General features: G+C 51.3%; 1 protein-coding gene across 2 annotated transcripts; it reads right to left on the bottom strand.

Annotated features, from left to right (window-relative positions):
- On the bottom strand, window positions 1-17,942 carry PTPRN (protein tyrosine phosphatase receptor type N; the record flags this gene model as incomplete). 2 transcript variants are annotated; one of them, XM_080799179.1, is made up of 23 exons in its annotated part: window positions 1-72; window positions 309-382; window positions 580-644; window positions 1,334-1,387; window positions 4,353-4,519; window positions 5,460-5,579; window positions 5,665-5,742; window positions 5,979-6,052; window positions 6,214-6,361; window positions 6,461-6,661; window positions 7,099-7,317; window positions 8,015-8,079; window positions 8,229-8,308; window positions 8,725-8,811; window positions 9,033-9,307; window positions 9,952-9,986; window positions 10,595-10,726; window positions 11,167-11,521; window positions 11,607-11,868; window positions 12,795-12,891; window positions 15,985-16,098; window positions 16,333-16,383; window positions 17,828-17,942. In XM_080799179.1, the coding sequence occupies 23 exons, from the start codon at window positions 17,940-17,942 to the stop codon at window positions 1-3; spliced, it is 2,940 nt and encodes a 979-aa protein (XP_080655305.1). The 2 variants fall into 2 exon arrangements, with proteins under 2 accessions (XP_080655305.1, XP_080655306.1); XM_080799180.1 differs by lacking the exon at window positions 8,725-8,811.
- Between the last annotated feature and the right edge of the window lie 3,316 nt (window positions 17,943-21,258).

Genomic DNA, 21,258 nt, shown 5'->3' with positions numbered 1-21,258 from the left:
TCACTGGGGCAGGGCCTTGAGGATGGCGTTCACCTCCTCTGCCACAGCTGTCAGAGCAAATTCAAACTGGTCCTGGCGAAGGGCAGGGGCAGGATGGTCATGAAGAGGACTGACCTCTGCTCTTGCCCTGGGGGGGGGGTGTGGGGAGGGGGGCAGGGAGGGGGGCTTTTGGGCAGGGGAGCCAGGAAGGTCACTTGGGTGAGGGGGAGTCCTCCCGGGGCAGGTGGGGGCAGGTGGGGGAGGCAGGCTGTTGCCAGTCTCCCTGGGCAAGGCTAGCAGCTCAGGTCAGTGCGGGGAGGAACAGTCACCTTCGAGCGGACAAGGCCAGGCCGTTGGTCACGGACGTGCTCCAGGGTGGCAGCGATGTCGATCTCCTTTACTCCTGGAGATTGGAGAGGGCACAGGGTTTGCCCAGAGGACAGGACCCAGAAAGCCTGGAGCGCCCTGGGCTGGGAGGCTTGGAGGACTGGGCAGAGCCTGGGGGTGTGATAATTGGTCCCTCCAGGAGCTCCCAGGAGCCTGGGTGCTGGGATGGCTCATCGGGGGCAGAGCTGTGGGCGCTGTGGGGAAGGTCCTCACCTTTTGCCATGCGGTTCAGTACCATGTCAATAAGGATGTAAGTGCCAGTTCTCCCCGCACCATCACTGAAACAGGAGAGGATGACAGACTCGGCTCAGGACCCAGCAGAAAGGGGGAGGGGCAGAGGAGACAGGGAGGCTCCTTGGGGTGGGGAAGACAGTGGTGGGCCAGTAGGCATGGTTGAGGAGGCATCAGTCAGAGCCCCAGGGGCCCCTGGGAATTGGGCCTTGAGTGGGGGGCCTGTGAGCCATGGGGTGTCACTTGGGTAGTGAGCCAGCCTAAAAGGAGAGCCCTGGCTCAGTCTTAAGGTGAAATCAGCTGGGGCAGGGGTGGGATAAGAATGGCCCTTTCCAGCCTCTGGGCAGGCTTTTGTTCAGTAATCTTTTGGTGTAAATGGTCAGAGGGTAAATATTCTCAACTTTGTGTGCTACATACAGAGAGTCTCTGTCACACGTTCTTTTTTACTTTTCTTCAACCATTTAAAAATGTGAACACCATTCTTAGCTCAAGTGCCATTAAAAAAAAAAACAAAAAACAAACAACCAAACAGATGGTAGGTTGAACTTGGCCCATGGGCTGTTGTTGGCCAGCATCAAGGGGCCAGGAAGGCAGCATGCATGGGAGATGTGCCCAGAGAGAGGACCAGAGAGAGGGGTGGCAATCAGGAATGCCCCACCTCAGGACCCTCTGGCCTGGGCTGTCCTATCCCCTGTGACCCCACACCCACCCCTGCCCCCAGCCCATCCGCACGCACCTGCAGTGCACAATGATGGGGCAGGAGCGGCCCCGGTAGCACTTGTTCACTTTCCTGCAACAAGAAGTAGGTGTGAGGGGGGGTACCAGCACACACCTGGGGGCCGCTTTTTCTTCTTGTTCTCCCTATGTGCCCAGGGCAGAGGAGGGAAGAGAGCTGGAGAAATGAGTCAGGGCAGGAGGCAAAGAACCAGGATGATGTGGGTGGCCCTGGGCTTGCCTTGTCACTTAATGAGCTTGATGCCCAAGTGACGCACCTGGGAACAACAGACCTGGCCTCTTTGAGCCTCAGTTTTCTTGTCTGTAAAATGAGGGTATAATAATAGTAGCCCTCTTCTTAGGGTTCTCACTGTGATTGCATGAGATAATCCATGTAAAGAATTAAGTGTGAGTTTTGACATACAGTAGGTGTTCAATAAATGGTAGTACTATTAATGATACTACATAATATTAGTAGCCACCTCTGCTAAAAGTCAGGGAGAATAGGCTTTCTGGTGACTTCAAGGGTGTCAATCTCATCACATTCCTGCTCTGCCCCTCTGCCCTCCTTTACAACTGCCCAGGCTGTTCCCCTCCCCACTCAGGTTCCTGGTGGTCCTCACTAGCAATGAGGTCAGGTAGCCCTAGGCACAAAGTTTTTTTCACAAAGGGAAGACAACCTTCTGCTCTGAATGTTATACAGCTGTCTGTCTCCCTGAATCGGCCTCATCCCAGCACAGGTGTTCTGTGGTTGGGTCATATTTAGACTTGGGGTCCACTTGGACCTCAGACTCTTTTCTGTTACACTGACAGCTGCCCTCTCAGCAGGGAGCAGAGGATTTCTCCCTTCCTCAGTGGCCTAGTCTAACCTGCCCTTGTCCCTTATGACTTTCCTCCTTTGAGAATTACCTGAAGAATCCTGATACCCCCAGTGGGCCAGGACCAGGGAGGACCACCTGAAGAGTTATTAGATTGTTTCAGGGGAAGCTTAGAATTTAATTATCTACCATTGAGACTCCCCCAGACTTGCAAGGGCCAGGTGACTCTGAATGATTTTACAGGTGTCCACATGGTTTTCTAGCAAGTTGGCTCATGTGTTAGAGAGCTGGGGTTGAACAGAAGTATCTACAGTAGCTCCCAATCATTTAATAATAATGACAGTGAATCGTATCTAGAATTCATTGAGCCTTTCCTATGTGCCAGGCACTTAAACGAGATTTTACAGACTTTATCCCATTGAGTCTAGTAACAACCCCTGAAGTATGGGTCATCAGCCTCATTTCACAGGTAAGAAAAACAGAAATCGAGCAACTTGTTCAGAGTCGCTTTTTAGCACTTAAAAAAATGAGTTTGCCTTCCCTCTGTGTAGACCTCCAACAAACCGTATTTATTAAGCAGCAGTTAATTTGTTCTGGGTGTCCAGTGCCAACTGAGTTTACACCATTCTGGCCTAAAGCAAAGAAACGTAATCTTTTAGCTTACCTGTGCAGTCTTAAAAAATGGTCCATGTACTAATTCTATAAGGATTTTTTAAATGTGGAAAGCAAGAAATAACTCTATGACCTCTGGCATTGTTTTTGAGGACCCTGGGCCTCAGGCTCCAGGGAGCCCAGTGAGAAACCATCGTCCTGAGGCTCAGACACTATCCCCAGCTGGGGTGCCTGGCTGGCTCAGTGGGAAAAGCATGCGATCTCAGGGTCCTGAGTTCGAGCCCCAGGTTGGGTGTAGAGATAACTTAAATAAACTTGAAAAAAGGAAAGAAAGAAAGAGAAAAGAAAAGAAAGAAAGAAAAAAAAAAAAAAAAACTATCCCCAGCTTCTCCCCCCAGCTCTGCTCCTCTGCTCTCTGTCCAGCACCTGGAGACCTCAGGCCAGCCTGGCAAGAGGCAGAGAAGCAGGAGGAGGCTGCAGTGTGGGCGAGGGGGAAGACTGGGGATACCGGAGGACTGGCCTGGTGGGTGTTTTGTTGTCAGAACAGGGAAAGGCCCCTAGTTAGCTTCCTGTCCCAGCTGCCACCTGCTCTGCTGAGTCCCCAGGAATCCTGAGATCCTCCCAACTGTCTTGGATAGTGTTTGTCTCCTCAGAGTCCTCCCACCCACCAGCTCTCCCAGCAGCCTTCAGGGGGCCCCAGGGCCCACAAGTCCTGATTAGATTGTCCTGTCCATGCAGCGGCCACGCCTTCCAATGATCACTTTTGTGACTATGCAACTGGAGAGAGAACACTAGCTGCAGATCACAAAAATGACACTGGCAGCCGTGAGAGGGAGAGAGAGACAGAGGAGAGGGGAAGGACAGAGTGGGGAGACAGAGGGAGGGAGAGACAGAGAGAGGGCAGGGAGGTGGAGAAAGCAGGGAGAGAGGGGACAGAACAGCAGAGAGATGCAGGACAGGAGAAATGGATAGAAAACAGACTTAGAGACAGTGGGAGAGACAAAGAGATGAGGGGAGAGGCAGGGGAAGGGGAGAGAGAGGGAAAGGAAGGAAAGAGGTCGGGGGAGAAATAACAGAGGCAAAGAAACAGCGAGGGATAAAGGACAGATGGGCAGGAGGGAGTGGGAGATGAGGGGACAGCAGACACACAGAATATGTTGGAGATCGCAAAGAGCGGCACTGGAGGCGACGAACAGGAGAGATGGGAGCCAGGACCCAGGAGAGGGAGAGCAGGCGAGAAGAAGGGAGCTTGAACTCAGGTGAGCCCTTCTTGGGGGCGGGGGTAATGGAGGAGCCAGATACGGGGAGGCAGGGAGAGAAAAGGGGCGAGGGGGACTCAGCAGGCAGAACAGCGGAGCGAGAGCAGCGCGGGAGCGGGAGCGCAGGGGTGGAGGGATGCGCGCAGCCAGCCAGAGCATCCGTCCGGGCTTGCGGGGTCTGGAAGGGGGCGGCTGGAGGTCAGAGGCGGAGGCTCCAGGTCAGCCTGGAGGGCCCGCCTCACAAGACCGGGGCCCCCAGGAAGAGCAGTCTTGGAGTGGGGGGCGCGGTGGGGACGCCCAGCTCCCGGGCTCCCGCTCGCGTGCCGCTCTCTCCCGGCGCTCCCTCCCTCACCTGCGGAAGTCCAGCAGCGGCCGGGTGGACGCCGGAGTGCCCTCTGCCGGCCAGCTGAGGAAGTGGAACTGCGTGAGCGTGCGCGTCTCCTGGGTCTGCACGTTCTTCAGGTAGAAGCTGCGCACCAGGAAGTCCTCGCACCAGATGTGCTCGGACACCAGGTTCACCTGCCAAGGAGCGGGCCGGGTCTGAGGACGGCAGCGCCTCTCCAGATCCTCCCAGCCTCCGGGGCCGGCTCAAACTCTCCATCCTTCTGGAAGCTTACCCAACCAACCACTGCTACTGCTCCAGCTCTCCCCAGGATCCCCAGTTGTCTGCGTCACTTATTGGCTGCTCAGGACAACGGGTGGCTTTTCCACCCAGACACAGCCTCTGTGGGCATCTTGAGGCCAGAGTTCCTCTTTCCTCTTTCTCACAGAGTCTAGCACAGTGTCTGTGCTACACACACCATCAACCTGGATGAGATTCTGTATTTTTACTCATTTTTTTCTTTAACCATGAGCAACACCAATTAAAAAAAAAAAAAAAAGCTTTTAAAAAAAGGACTGCTGGGTGCTCATCGGATGATGAAAAACTACTATTCGGTGCTCCCTTGGTGAGGAGAAGCTTCTGTTGTCTCTTAGTGTCTCCTGCTTTACAGGGGGTCACCTTCCATGTAGCAGGAATCTGTTCCTCTTTCCTCAGCTCTGCCTCTCCCCAGCACCCCCTCCCCAACACCTATCTTCTCTCCTAATGAAAAAGTTTGTTTCTATTCTATTTGTGACTGGTGGTTATTTCTTTCCTGGCTTTGGAAACTCAGCGCTAAGTGAGGCTCGATTAACGAAGGTCTTAATGTTGGTCTTTGGTTTCACTTCTCTTCCCCGTCTCATATACTCTCGGCTCCCAGCTTCTCACCTCGGTTTTGGTTGTTTTATAGTTTTATTTCTGTACCTTTCATCATAGGTCCCTACAGATGCTTCCTGGCCCTGGCTAGACACACACATGTAAACATATAATATATGTACGTGTGTGCACGTGCATATATGCATATACAATTCATACATGTATGAATGGTTCACCATCCACTGTCTCCATTCCCTCATCCCCCTGCCATGGGGTCTTGCTGACCTCATATACGTGGTAGAGGGAGGACCCCTCGTCTGGCCAGTAGCGGTCACACTGCTTGACACCATCCTCCACCAGCGGGGTCAGCATGACAATGACGGTGCAGCCACTCTCCCACACCATCTAGGGACAGAGATTCCACTCTAACCTCTCCAGCTCCCCTCAAAGACCACTGGTCCCCAGAGAAGCCTTCCTTCCAAGAACTCACCTGCCAGAAGTCTGCGATGGTATGGGACAGCGGGCCCTGGGTGGCTATGTAGGCTGGCATCCGAGGGTCGTGCTCAATCTGGGGCAGGGGAGACACGTCATGAGCCAGAATGGGAAATGCTGCTATGGAGAGGCTTGGTCAAAGGGAGTGGGTCAGGATCTGGGAGAGCTTGAAAAATCCCCATTTCCATGCTGGGATTTCAGGCCCCATAATTCCAGGGCATCAGGTGGCATGGACAGTAGCCATGAGGAAATGGAGTTTCCAGGCAGGATAAAAATGGGGCAGAGGAGGGGGCGGGAGCTAGGGCCACTTACAATGGGGCTGGCATTGATGTAATCACTCCGAGAAGGGCTGCTCTCCACCTTCAGCTTGATGCGCGCGTGATCATCTGCACAGACCCCACATCCCACCTCAGGTGCCCCTCCAGTTACTGGGGTCCTGGTGCCTCTGCCACTTGGGCGGAGCCAGGAGCCTGGCCCTTCCCCCAAGCCCTCCAGAGCTCCCCGCAGAGAGAGGGCTGGGCCAGGCTGACCAGCAGGACTCACTCACAGGGCAGAAAGTCAGGGTGGCGGTTCTTTTTGACGTTGCCCTCCCCCTGGGCCGCGGCACAGGTGTTGGGCTCCGCCTGGTAGGCGCACAGGGCCTGCCACTCCTTGGCCAGGCGGTCCCGGTTCCGCAGGTGGTCCTCCATGTACGCCTGCAGGGATACCACAGCCTGCCTTGGCCCACACCCCCGGGCCAGCCTCTTCCAGCATTCCCGCCCTTCACCTGCCCTGGGCCCCGGGCCCGTCCTGACCAGAATCATGTGTCCCGTGGAGATGTCCATGTTGGCCTGGGCAGGCTCCTCGCACCAGGACGGTGTGCTGCTGTGGGAGCTGGGGCTGGCCTGGGCCGCGTCGCTAAACTGGGAGGACACGCTGCTCACCCGAGAAGGCTCTGGCGGACCCTCTGCCCGGCTGAACAGGGACTTTGTGGCCATGTGCTGGCGGCACAAGTCCTGCAGAAGAAAGATCGAGCAGGGCCCCAGGGCCCCCAAAGCCCTTTCAGCAGCGTCCTGGGTTCCATTCCAGGCTCCTCCCTGACTGATTCTGTATGAAACCCATCTCCTCGGGGAGAGAGGGGAAGGCTCTGCTGCCCGGGCCCTCATTCTTTTCCAGGCTGTTCTGTTTGTGGGGTGCCTCTGACAAGCTCAGAGATGAGAATGGGATCCCAGAAGCGTGGCCCCAGGAAGAACCTTAGGAAGCATCTGCTCCCAATTCCCACCCATTCAAGATGTCCCCACAACACCCCAGCTTGGGTTTCTGTAGCCCCAGCTGGGCTATTCCCAGGGATGGGTGCTCAATCTCCATCCAACACCCCACCCTCACCCTGTGTGAGACCCAGACTCCCAAGCCCCTTCCACCCCACCCATCCACAAGCTTTTGGGCCACACACCTGGTACTCGAAGGTTGTGTCACCATGGGCCCCCTCGGGCCCCAGGGCTGCCAGGCGCTCCTTGTCCCGCTGCCGTGCATGCTGCCGCACACACAAGGCCACTGCCAGAGCCACCAGCAGCCCCGCCACGCCCGCCAGGGCCACCAGAGTGAGCAGCACCGAGCGCATAGGAGATGTGCTGCGGGCTGGTCGGGGAAGGACAGCAGCTGCCTCCTCCCTCTGTGGGAGCAAGGCTAGAATCAAGGAGGGCAGTGGCAGGGGGTATTTAGGAGTTGTTCCTCAACCCCTGCCCCCCACCCCGGGGCCGCAATCCCTGCTAGGGTACCTCCAAGGGCAAAGCTGGTAGGGCAAGGGCATGGTGGCTCAGGCAGAAGCGCTCATTTAGACCCAATACCCTCCTTCTCAAGCCCCATCGGACAACTAAACCACACAGCACTGCCTGAAACTTAGTGGATGACCCCCACCAGGAGTTTTTGCATTTAAAAAATGAATGTAGAGAAGTTTGGAGAGTCCCAAGGAATGGCATAGTAGAATGTGAGGCAACAGGGTTGCAGAATAGAAATACATATTGAGTTTAATGTCCTTACTGCATTGGGTTTTCCCTTGGAATTTAGAAACTTTGCTCCAGAAGGCTATGGACACCTCAGGTGGTGTTTCCAAGCTGGAGGCCTTCCTAGGGAAGGGTCGTGCCCTTGAGGAGGAGGAGGAGGGAGAGGAAGGGGCAGAGGAGCAGCAGCCACTGGGGCCATCTGCTGGCCAGAAAAAGAACTGCAAGGGGAGGGCTGCTTTGGTAAAGCTGGTGGGCCCACCAAGTGCAAGAGGTTTCAGCTCTGGTTTTCCTGACAAGTTTGCCCCCATCTCTTGTGGGCAATGGCAGCCCTCTGGGGTTTCAGCTGATTCTTCAGTTAGCTCATACCTGTCCCACTCCTGTCTGCAAGATCTGGAGCCCTGTCTGTGCTTCCAGTTCCGACTTCACCAGCCCTGCAGGGAAGATGTGGGTCAGACTCTCTCCAGCTCCAGGTGGTCTCCATAGGGCCCATGTGTGTTGGGAATATTTCAAGGAGGGGGGCATCAGCCACAGGCCTGGGTATGTCCTACTAACGCTGGGGCTGGGACCAGGCAGTATTTACCAGCTTGATGGGTCACATCCGCCAAAGACAGGTTCTGCTCATTGTGTCGGATGCGGAAGGTGAGGGCCGGTCCCACCACACTGCCAAACAGGAGCTACGTTACTGCCTCACCCATCACAGACCCCAGACTGTAACAGAGAGGCCAGCTCTGGCCCTCTCCCCACGAGAGGATGAAGCTGAGGCCGAACAGAGATGCCTTACAGGAATATTGGAGAGTAATGCTGGATGAGGCCAGCATCCAGTGTGTGTGTGTCTGTGTGTGTCTGTGTGTGACCATGGGCCCCCCTCGGGCCCCATGGCTGCCAGGCGCTCCTCGTTCTGCTGCCGCATACACAAGGTGTGTGTGTTTTGGGGGGCACCTTCAATGCAGCTGGGACCCCACCGTGGCCACTTACCTGAGACTTTGTCTTCCCTTCCTTCCCCAAGCCCCTCCAGCCACCTCTCCCCTCAAGGCACCTTCTAGATCCTTTCTGCCCCAGCTAGATACCAGCCCCACCTGATATTGATGAAGCTGCCCGAGGACACGTGCACATGTTCAGCGAGGATCTCCAGCAGCTTCACTCCTGCAGCCAGACTCAGGGGCCTGAAGGTGGGGAGAAGGGAGAGGAAGGCAAGTAGGGATCCTCTTGGTCACCTTCTTGAAACAAGCTACCTCCAGGCGTGCAGAGAAGCCCATCCCCTGTCCACATCACATCTGGATTTCTGCTCTCTGCTTCTTGCCAGGCAGGCCTGCCCATATAACATCCCCTCCTCGGGGGATGGGAGGGGGGGGGCTGGAAGGCTTCCCCAGGCTGAAACCCTTACTTCTGGTCAGTGACAATGTAGCCATACTCCTCTGCTGATGGCTGAGCTGACGGCTGCCTCGCTGCTGGGGGCTGGCTCTGGCCCAGGGGACTTTTCTTCTCCAGCAGAATGGGTGTGGCAAGTTGGGTAGCAGCTTTGGGGGACTCGGAGGATCCAGAGCTCAGCACCTGCTGGGCTTTATTGGAAGTGGGGCTGGCAGTGGGGTATTCAGGCAGGGAGGGCGTGGGGGGTGGAGGCTCCGCTGTGTTTTCACCCTGCACCTGCTCCTCTGTTGTCTGTTTAGAAGAGAGGATAGAGATGTGGTCTCTGGATACTATAGGGGGTGGGGGGATGGGAGTCTGAGGTCCCTAAAGAGGACCTTGGGACTTGTTTCTTTCTAACCCCCAGGGCCCAAGGCAGCACTGGGCACATAGAGGTTACCCAGAAAAGTGAGTCAGCTGGATGGATGAATGAGTGAATGAATAAAGGATTAAATGAGTGCAACATGGTCAGTAATGATCCACAGGATGGAGCTGGAGTAGGGAGAACCTCTGGAGTGAGGGGAGGTGGTGTTAGGCAATGATTTTTAGACTTCTGTTTAGCCACAAAAATCTCAGAAGTCATACATGTGGAAAAGATAGAGCTTTTCAGGCTACAAGGAGGGTCAGGAGCCTGTGTGCAACTCCCCTCTTCACCTAGGGATCCTCAGAGCGGGATCTGAAATGACTGTAGTGGAAAAAAGCAGCGAATTGAGAATTCCAACTTCTAGACTCAGGTCTGCCATCAGCTTGAGGTGAGAGCTTAAGGGAAGGACATGTGGTCTCTGGGCCAATGAGGAGGGTTGGAAGATACAGATCTGGGTCCCAAGGCTGAGGTTTAGATTCTGACAAGGGAGGTTGCTGCTAGGGGCACTGAGGGTCAGGGAGATGCCCAAACTCACTTTCTTGATGTCGGCTCCAACATTTACAACCCCTCCTGTAGAGACAGGGAAAGCAAGACTCTGGGCAAAGGGCCAAGGTGAAGTTCCCCACAACACAGGTAGGAGAAAGAGCCAGCGGCCCTGAGCCTGTTGCACCTGCTGTGGCCTCTTTGCCCTCAGTCAGTGACCCAGTCCTGTCTTTGGTCTCATCCTAAGCATGGTCTCATGCCTGTTTGCTTCTACCTTATGATTGTTTCCTCAGCTCTTTCCGGAGTTATTGGCCACACTTCTCAAAACTATTCGTTGTTCAGTCCTCCCCCTACCCATCAATTACTGGCTTCACTTGGCATTGGCCACTTACTTCCTTCGAAGCTGTTATCAACCACTCACCTTCCTTGGCACCTCCTGATCGCTGCGCATACCCCCTGTTGGCTTCTTCTTCCATTACTCCCATCCTCCAGTTCTTTCCCACTCTAACTCAGCTCACCACCCCAGTCCCTTGCTTCCTGCCCTTGACAGGCAATGACCCTGTGCTCATGTCTCAAAGGAACTCTCTTCTCTGCCCCTGACCTTGCCCTCTAGGCTGCCCCATGTGGTCTTGAGACATGGGGCAAGAGGCCATCATGGAGCTGGTGGTTGCTAGTCTCTGTGCCTGGACACTCACCCAGGTTTCGTCCTGTGCCCTTGGGCAGCAGCTGCAACAGGGTTGAGAGGGTGGAGAGCTGCTCAGGGGTCAGCTGACGCAGCTCCACCCCATAGCCCGCCAGCACAGCTGCCAGTCTCTGGAGAGTCACGTCTGCTGGGAGCCAGACACAGAGCTTATGGCGAGATGGTGGCGGTGAGGTGGCGGTGGCAAGATGAACTCGTAGAAGGCATTTGGTGGGGGGAGGGTACTAGCACACTTAAGAGTTTCTTCTCAAACCCTAGGAGACTGATGCCCTCCACCTTCCAGCCCTCATCCACACTTGGAGGGAAAGGCCCTCTTAGGTCCAAGACCAAACTTCAGGCCCATCATGAACATCTTGACTCTCCAGCTGAAGAAGAGTTGTGCCATCTCCATGCCCCACAGTATCCCCATTGCCTTCCTAGTGCCCGGCGTAGATCAGGTTGTCAGTAGGGATATTAGTTACATATATAATGATTTTAAGGACAAATTAACACATGTGTGGGTCGTTGGGAAGGAGCCCCCGAATGCAGCCCCCACAGGGAGGGAACGGATGCTGAGAAGTCTGTTACCTGACTGCTCTGCTGGAGAAGAAGATTTCTCCCTGCGACCTTCTAGCCCTTCCTCCTCGTAGCCCTCTGAGGAGTCCTTTGCCCGGCTGCTGCCCCCTTGCTCTGGTAGCCTTGGTGCCCTGGCCCTGCTGGGCACTGGCAGCTCCTGGGCCAGGTAGAGAAGCCCTGAGTCCTGGAAGAGTTGACCAGGCGAAGGCCCTGGAGGGTCCCCATAGGAGTGGTCAGAGTGAGCCCCAAAGATGTCCTTGGAGGCAGTTCTGCTGAAGAGGGTAGACGGTTCAGCCTTGGGCAGGGGGCCAACACTGACCATCCCTGGCGAGCCCTCTGAGCCCCGGGAGCCATCGCGGGAGCCAAACTGTGGGGGAATCAGAGATCCAGGTAAAAGCATATATCAGGGGTTGGGGACAGGTATTGGGGTGGGGCCAGTGTTTAAGGCTCACCTGATGGAACAGGTAGGGCTGCAGCAGGGCGGGTTCATAACTCAGAGCAGGGTGTGGGGCCTGCGGGGGCAGTAGCAGGTGCTCCAAAAGAGGGGGCAGCAGCTCAGCCTGCAGGGGGGAGAGTGGAGAGCCCACCCCAGCTCCACCCCCACCCCCTGGAGGTTGAGGAAGTCGGTGCTGGGCTGCAGGGGTAGAGCCTGTAGGGATGCCCTGCAAGAGCAGCTCCCCGGCAGGACCAGGTCTCCTGGGCACCAAGCCAGATCTGGGGAAGAAAGCAAAGTGTATGTGTGTGTACTGGTTGTGTGGAGCAAGGGCATACAGAGACTACAGGAGGCAGAGAGGGTGGGACCAGATAGGCTCAGCGGTTTAGAGTAAACTTTAGAGTAAACGTGACCTCTTACAAAACGAGCTAGCCTCAGGGGAAGAGAGAGTAGCACCGGGAAGGGCCAGAGGGCCAAGCCCGGGCACAGGTCATTGCCTCCCTGGTAAGCATGCACAGGTCCCTGAAACACAGTGGGGGAGGTTAGGGTTGTGTGAGAAGAGGAATGGAGGAAAGAATGGGTGCAGGGAAAGGCAGCCACGTGCCTCTATAGATAAACTGGGGCTGCGGTTTGCCCCATTCCTCCTGTATTCATGTCCCCACACCCGGCTCTCCAAGCGTGCATTCAAACACTCAGTTCAAACATTCAGTACTGTTCCCCCCTACTCTGCTCTCCTACTGTACTCTGCTTTTTCATCCTGCTATCATCATTGGAGCCCCATGGCCCTCGTTGACTTTCCTCTGCTTGCAGGGTCTGAACAATGCCTTCAGAGGCCCCAACTGCAGAAAGGCGATGGTCTCTCCACATACACTTCCACATAGTAATGAAATGGAACATTAAACATTTTCCATATGACAAAATTCTCATTTGTCCCATACTGACTCCTTTGATGTTTCTTTTAGACTATGAAAATGTCCAAGTTTTTCCAAACTTTTTTCCCCCACCATTTTGCTGGATCCCTGGGGGTGAGCTCAGCTCATACTGAGCACGTGAACATGTCAGATGACCACCCCTGAACCTCTTTAAACCCATGCCTGAGGCTCCTGACCTTGGTGCCCACTTCCCTGCCTCTTCCCTCTGTCCGTCAGGACAAGCCCACAGACCCACCAGCCTTGCCACACCAGAACTGTTGAAAAAGGATGCCTACCTGTCCCTTGGACGGGGCTCTGGGGGGTGAAGCCTGGGTATGCGTTCCATCTCCTGGGAGATCACATACTGGGTCAGGTCATCGTGCCAGGACAATCCTGTCAGGGGACAGGATAGGGTGAGGTTGGCTCAGGACAGTCTGAGGGCCCAGTAACAGGGACCAGTGGAAAACAAAACCGCAATCCCTACCCTGAAGTGCACTGAGTTTGGCAGAGCAGAGGGGCAGTGGAGGTGGCCCAGAGACCTGGTGGGTGATCTGAGCTGTCCCCTTCCCACACTCAGGTACAGATTTTGGAGTCAGACTGCCACCAGTGATACTATGTTTGAATCTTCTGCCGTTTACTCATTGTGCAACTTTGGGCAAATTGCTGAACCTGTCTGAACCTCAATTCTTTCATCTGCAAAATGGGGGTTTATACCTCCTAAGATTGTGACAATTAACCCAATGTAACATGGTAAGAATAGTACCTGTCACATAGTGAACTTTAAAGAGCTGTTATCATCATCATCATCATCATCATCATCACCACCATCATCATCATCATTACTTCTTTTTGTTGATCTTGAACCTTACTTTTCTTTGTAAAGTGGGAATAATTACATACTTTGTGGGGCTATTGTGAAGATCAAGTATGATCAGTGAAATGAAAGTGCTTACAAAGTTCTAAAGCACTATACACATTTTAAACATTCACCACCTCCACCACCATCAGTCATCTTATGACTCTTTCCTTTCATGAAACCACTTTCAGGAAAGATTAGTTACCTATTCTGAAGACATAATCTCCCACTCTCCACCCCCATTCCTTCTTTCCTGCTTCTGAGTTAACAGTCTGTACCGCTCCTAACTCATATCCTAAGATTGACTACCATCCATACCTGCCTTGTTGCCTCTGGACATTAGAGAACTCATCCTATCCAAGGCCAATTCCTCCACCTGAGCACTGGATTTCACCCCTTACTACCTGCTCAAGAACATCTCTGCAATTTCTTCCTATTTCCTACATGATCATTTTCCTCTGTTCTCTACTGAATTAGTCCCTTGAGCATATAAACATGATGGAATTCTTTTCATCTTAAAAAGTTACTGCATGGGGGCGCCTGGGTGGCCAGTGGGTTAAGCCTCTGCCTTCGGCTCGGGTCATGGTCCCAGGGTCCTGGGATCGAGCCCCACATTGGGATCTCTGCTCAGCAGGGAGTCTGCTCCCCCCACCTCTCTCTCTGCCTGCCTCTCTGCCTACTTGTGACCTCTGTCTGTCAAATAAATAAACAAAATCTTTAAAAAAAGACAAAGTTACTGCATGACCCCACATTCCTCTCCAGTGATCACACCATTTCTTTCCTTTTCTTTGCAGCAAGACTCCTTGAAGTTATCTCTACTGGCTGCATCCAGTTCTTTTGCTCTCCTTCCCTCTTCACCTGCTCTATTCAGGATTTTATTCCCACCTATTCTACCAAAACAATTTTCATCCAAATCACCAGTGACTTCTGCTTTTCTAAAGCCAGGGGCCAATTCGCCAATCTCATCTTACTTCACTCACCATCATTATTTGACACTGTTGATCACCCCCTCCTCTGTAATACACTTCCACTTGGCTTCTAGGACACCAAACATTCTTGTTTTTCCTCCTACCTCTGTGGCTCCCCCTTCTCAGTCTTCCTTGTTGGTTCCTCTCCTGGTCCTGGTCCTCTTAATATTATAATTCTCTAGACTTCTTCTTCGTATACACTAAAACATTTGGTTATCTCATCTACCTCATGGGTTTAACTGCCATTAATATGCCAAAGAATTCCAAATTCCTATCTCTACTCCAGAATCCTCCATCTCTCTTTCAAAATACAATCTCATACTTTCAACTTCCCACTCTATTTGAATGAACATCTTAAATTCAGTATATTCAAAACTGAACATCCCCTTCCCCAGGTTGGTCCTTTTGCATAGCTAATGACATCTTCATTAACCCAGTTATTCAGGCAATAAAACCTGGTGTCATCCTTGACACTTCCCTTTCTTTCACAGCACTGTCCAGTATTTCATGAAGTTACACTTACTACTTTTAAAATATATGCAGAATTCTGTCATTCCTTTCTACCTCCCTGCAACCGCCTGACCCATACCATGTTCATCTCTTACATGAGTTATTGTGGTAGCTTTTAACAATCTCCCCGCTTCTACCCTTGACTCACTTCTTTATATCATCAACAGGAACAAGCATGATTATGCACCTCTATGCTCAAAATCTTGTCATAGGTTCTTCTTTTACTCAGAGTAAAGACAACATCCATCCATACATTCTGTTATAAGTCCCTGTGATGATCTGCATCCCTTCCCCCAACACCCATCTGACTGCATCTTCCACTTTTCCTCTCTATCACTCCTCTACAGCCAGACCATAGAGATGTTCTCCATGGTATTCCTCAAACTCGTGCTCCTGCTTTAGTACAGGTTTTTGTTCTAGCTCTTTGATCAGGTTGAAATATTGCCCCTGGATAAACTTCTGGAAAACACTCCCACTTTTGATGTCTTTGTTCAAATTTCATAGTCTCAATAAGGTCTACCTTGACCACTAAATTTGATACTGAAGCTTTCTACCCCACCATATCTGCCCCTTTATCATGCTGTAATATTTGTTTTTTTCCATGACACTTATCACTTTATAACATACTATATATTTCTAATTTATATATTGTATTCCCTTTATGCCCCAAAATGTAAGCCCCACTAGACAGAGATCTTTGTCTGTTTTATTCCCTGATACATCCCAAGCACCTAAAACTAAGCTTGCCATGTAGTAAATACTCAATAAATAGTTGTTGAATGAGTGAATTTGATGAGTGGGGGGTTCTCCTGGCCGAGGACTCCAGAATTCATGGTTCTGGAGCACTAGGACAGTTCCAGGGAGTGGGTTAGTTCTAAGGAGATGGATGCTGGCCTCTTCCAGTGGCTCCTTCTGTGGAGGCCCCCTCTAGACTCCTCCAAAGAGTCCAAGTGTGAACAGCCCCTCTCTCTGGCTCTACCCCCACTCCTGTCTTTCCCCCTTCTCCAGCAAGGTCTGGGAAAGTAAGGTTCTAGAAGTAGGTGTGATAAGAATGTTTCATAAAGAGAAATTCTTGAGTCAGGTGGCCCCTCACTTCCCCACCCTTATCTAACAAAGCCCCCGTGTCTTTCCTTCAGTGCAGCTAGACCTCACCTTGGGACATGAGCTGTCGGAGCACACTTTGTAAGCGCTGAAGAACTGGGGAGGTGACTTGCAAAAGGGGCCGGGCCTGCCCCACTCCCACCTGGCACTGTCCAAACAAGCCATCTAAGAGACAAAAGTGGTGTCAGCAGAAGGCTTGGACAAGAGGTTTTCCAAAGTCCAGGTTGCAAATGGGCATCACTCTCTCCATCTCCTCTGTTGGCTTCAGAGAACTCTGCTCCTTCAGGCCATTCCCTCCTTTCCCCAAGACTGGTGCTCCTTCCCCCTTCCAGGGCTCCCACACACTTCTTTCTTACTGTGTCCCCTGTCTGGTAAATCTTATGCCCGGGCCTCACTCACCCTGAATACAGACTTCAAGGTGAGAGCAGAGTCTGCGGTCAAACAGACAGCCTGTAGAGGGAAAAGGGAGCAGAGGCTCAGACACCCCCCACACACAGAATGGCCAGAGGATGGACATGCTGGGGAAGGGGGAGACAGATGGGGTCCATTCTTTCATCCTAAGAAAGGCTTTCAGCTGGGGGCGGGGTGGGGGGAAGGAGGGAAGCCTAGAATTCTTAAGAGAAGGAAGCACAGGATCTGAGAATCTTGGATCCTTTCCTTAAAAGCCTCAGTTTGCTTAACTGAGTGATGGGGAGAAGGCTTGCAGGTGTAGGGGGTAGTGGAGGGTCATATACTCCTACTCTCATAGAATTACTATAGGGGGGAATTTGGGGCCAAATTCTGAGGAAAACGGGGCTTTCCTCCCCAAATCTCCAAAAGCATTTTAACTATGATGAGCTAGGGCTCAAAAAGATGGAAACCCTAACACACCTTCCTTCCATGTGGGAAAGGGGTACGGCTGAGGTGTCTCTAAAGCAAGGCTCCCCACACTGTCCCTACAGTCAGCGGCCCCCGAGCCGCCAGCGCTGTCCGCGGTGCTGAACTCTGAATCTAGCACTGCCGAGGGCTACCTAGCCTGGAAGCAGCTATGGGGGAGGGAAGGTTGCTAGGGTCAAGAGTCTCCACAAGACCTGACCCCTCCGCCGTTCCAGACTTCATTTACCACCCTACCAACCCACAGCACCACAGGAAGTACCTTACATTGGCCTCCCACCCAGGTGGGAAAGGAGGGCGTCAGATGATGAGGCTGCGCCCCTTCCCCCACGCGCCCCACCACCCCACCCTCCCCCGGCCCATGAGTCAGCGCTGACTGTCTCTGTCCGCTCAGATGTGAGTCAGCACAGGCCTGGCTGTGGGGAGGGGGACAGGAAAGGACCCTTCTCTCTTCACCCTCTTTTGCCGCCTCCCCGAGCCTTCCTCCTCTTACTGGCGATCTGATAGCAGTAATCTGCCTTTCGAAGCTTAAAGAGAAACCCTGGCCCCTCCTTCGGCCTGATCCTCTCCTGGGAATTGGGACCCCCCATGCTCGTGTCCCCAACTCCTCCTGCTCGGACATCAGGGCTCTCTCTTCCTACCCCTACCTCCCACCCCCAATCCCTCAGCGCGTCACCACTTCTTTGGCGCCTCAGCGCGACTTCTCCCGTGGCCTTGTAGCCAGTCTCTAAGCCCTTCTGTCCATATGCACCCCCATTCTTCCTCCCAAACCCGCAATCTTGCCCTGAGCCTGCTTCTCTTAGGTCCCGCCCCCGTATTCCCAGCCCCACCTCCAGGCCTACGCCCCTTTCCTCTCAGACGCCCTCTCATCTTCCTCACCTCCCAGTGCTAGCCCCTACCCTACTCCAGACACATATTCTACCTGAGCTTGCTACCTTCATGACACCCCTCCCCACCCCCCACCGAGTTTTGCTCCCAGCACCACACTCCACCCCCCCCACCCCCCTCATTTCCTCCTGACCGTGGGCACTAATGGCGCTGCAGCCTCCCGGGCGGCTGCTCAGCAGCAGGAGGCAGAGGAGCACCCGGAGACCCCCGGATCCCCCGGGACCCCCAGGCTGCCGCGGGCGCCGCATCTTTCCGGGCTCCGCGCGCGAGCTCCCCTGCCACGACCGCAGCGACGCTGGCCGGAGCCAGCCACAGGGGCCGAGGCGGAGCCTGCCACTCCCCACCCACCTACGAGGCGGGGTCTATACGCCCCTCTCGCGGCAGCTCCGCCAACCCTGGGCTGGTGGTGACGGCATCTCCACCCCCGGGTCTTACGCTTATTTGCGTCATACGTGGCGTAAGAGCTCTGGCTTACGGAGGTGCCTACCCGCAGCTGTTCTCCACCAAATAGTAGGCGCTTCGCTAGAATTCCCACTTGGCCCCACCCCCTTTTGACATATGCTTCTCCCCAAGGACTACCACCTCTATCACCCAATCCCAAGGTTGGAGAAAGGGCTACAGTTGGGTGGGGGCCAGGAAATAAATGTGAGTTGGCTGGTGTAAGCCCTAGGATGAGCTTAAAAGTGAGAAGAATAGGTACTGTTACGCATCTCACTTGATGGTACCGGTATCATCCTTAACAACGGGGATGGTTTTGCGTGTGTGCCTGGATTCCAGTTCTAGCAATGCCACCTACTAGGAGTATAACTTTGGGCAAGTTGCTTAACCTCTCTGCGCCCAAATTCCTAATCTGTAAAATAGATGTGCTAATAATTCCTACCTCACAAGGTGGTTGTGAGTATTCCACGAGTTAAACTCATCTGGCTCACTTACAACAATGACTGCACTGGCGCATACTCAACACATGACACAGATTCGCTTTCCTTATTAGCCTTGACTCTCTTTTCTTTTAACCTCTCCCACCTCAAGCCTATCAACATCCTATGGTTTCTACCTGCAAAATGGATCTCCCATCTGTCTATTTCTTCTTTCCTCCTTATTCTCTACTTTATCTAAACCACTGTGCTCTTTCATCGCGAATAGTACTGTAATCATCTAACAGTCTTTTGCTTTTACTCTTCTCACCCAATAAGCTAGGGAGTGAGCTTTTGGAAGCTCAAATTTGATCACTTTATTCTCTTACTTTTCATTAAAAAATTTCCAAAATACAAGAAAAGATATGGTGCATAGTAAATATTCACATACTCATCATCTAGACTTAACAGTTATTGCTATTTTGCGAAATCTGCTTCTTTTAAAAAGTCAATTATAGACGTCATATTTCCCTTATAAGTGTTTCAATATGCATCTCCAAGAAGTAAGGCTATTTTCCTACATAATCCAAATGCTGTTATGACAGCTAACAAAATTTACAATAACTCTCTAATATCATTTAATGCTCTGTTCATATTCAGATTCTCAAATTGTTTCCAAAGATGTCTTTTTCCTTCTGTTTTGTTTAGAATAGGAGTAAAAAAAATAGGAATCAAAGACCACCATTGCATGTGGCTATGTTTCTTAATTCTCTTTAAATTAACATAGACTCCCCTCCCATTTTTGGCACTGTCTTGTTGAATAGACCAGGTTAGTTTTTCTTTTTTTTTTTTAAGATTTTATTTATTTATTTGACAGACAGAGATCACAAGTAGACATCGAGGCAGGCAGAGAGAGAGGAGGAAGCAGGCTCCCCGAAGAGCAGAGAGCCCAATGCCAGACTTGATCCCAGGACACTGGGATCACCACCTGAGCCGAAGGAAGAGGCTTTAACCCACTGAGCCACCCAGGTCCCCCCAGGTTAGTTTTTCCTTACAATTCCCCACCTTCTGAATTTGTCGATAGTTTCCATATGATAGCTTTCCCAGTATTTTCCCTGTGTATATCCTATATATTCCCTGCATTTACTGTAAACTAGAAGTTATATCTCAAATCTTGATTGGGGACACCTGGGTGGCTCAGTCATTAGATGTCTGCCTTAGGTTGGGGTCATGATCCCAGGGTCCTGGGATCGCCCTGCATCAGGCTTCCTGCTCCATGGGAAGCCTACTTGTTCGTCGTCCACTCCCCCGGCTTGTGCTCCCTCTCTCACTGTGTCTTTTTCTGTCAAAGAAATAAATAGAAAATCTAAAATAAACAAATAAATAATAAATATTGATTGGATCAAGTTAAACAGTTTTTAAGTAAAATGCTTTATAGGTGATGCTTATGCCTTCAATTGTCATTTCAGGAAAGGGGTAATGTCTGCCTGTCATACTCTTAGTGATGCTAAAATTGATCACTGGTTTAAGAAAAAGACAGATCACTGTATGTAAAATTGTGACTAATATGTAATCCATGGGATGATATTTTGGCACTGTGAAAATATTTAGTTCCTATCAACTTTTCGCCTAATGGATTTGCTATTCCTTGATGGTCCTCAACTAAATTCTTTAATTAGAGGCCACAAAATAGTGACTTTTCTAATTCTATCACTCCTTTAACATTTATTAGCTGATACTGTTTTATAAAGAAGTCTCTTCATCAACTGGAGTTATTTACCCTAAAATACAATTCCAACTGGAAAGGTAGCATACATTCTTATTTTTTTGGTTTACCAATCTGCAGGGTAATGAATTTAGGTATAGTAGTTATCTCCAATGGTGACAAATAAAAATTTAAAAAATATTTTAATGATGTTTCTTGTTTGAGCATTACTATAGAAGTATGGATTTTCATGTTTCAATGTGCATCAATCAATTGCAGTAATTATTTTTTATATTCAAATTGCCTCAGAATAAGTCAGTGAAAACTCCTTTAAACTGGCCCTGGTGTTCTTCTGAAACATCCCATTAATCACTGACAGTTCTCTTGCTTTCTTTCACTCAAGAGGTATCAGGTACATCTCTTTTATTCCCTGCCTTAGACATGGAAGCAGCCATTCTTCCAAAGAGACTTGGTAGCTTTTAGTAAGGACTGATTTTAGAGATCACAGTCGGGGATTTAAGGGTGATAATAGCAACTGAGATGACATTGCTTATAGATCCCTTCAGCACCCAGAGCTAGAATATTAAGATATACACACACAGACACACACACATTCACACACACTCATATTTCCAATTAAATTTTAACTGTGATTTTTACTGAGCTCTTTTGATTTTGTACTTGTATCTCTTTATTCTTACGCTGAAAATGTTGGTTACTTATGACATTAATGTAATCGCTTATATGTGTAGTCCTACAATATAAATACAATAATTTACAACTAAGAATGCAAATATTACTCTATTACTAAAACAAAAAAGACAAATAAGATGTGTGGTAGTTTACCTTGTCCTTGGAATATAATTACTTAGGGTATACCATCAAAATACTGCATTCTAAAGTCATTTGAAATAGTTCTTTTGTTTGTGTTGTCATTTTCACAATACGATATATAATTTGGTTTGTTTCAGTTTGTTCTCAACTTTAGTTTTTTTATATATAATT

Source organism: Martes martes, assembly GCF_963455335.1.
Source record: "Martes martes genome assembly, chromosome: 3".
Lineage (NCBI taxonomy): Eukaryota > Metazoa > Chordata > Mammalia > Carnivora > Mustelidae > Martes > Martes martes.
The sequence above is the reverse complement of the archived record's forward strand: the minus strand, read 5'-3'. Positions and strand labels throughout refer to the sequence as shown.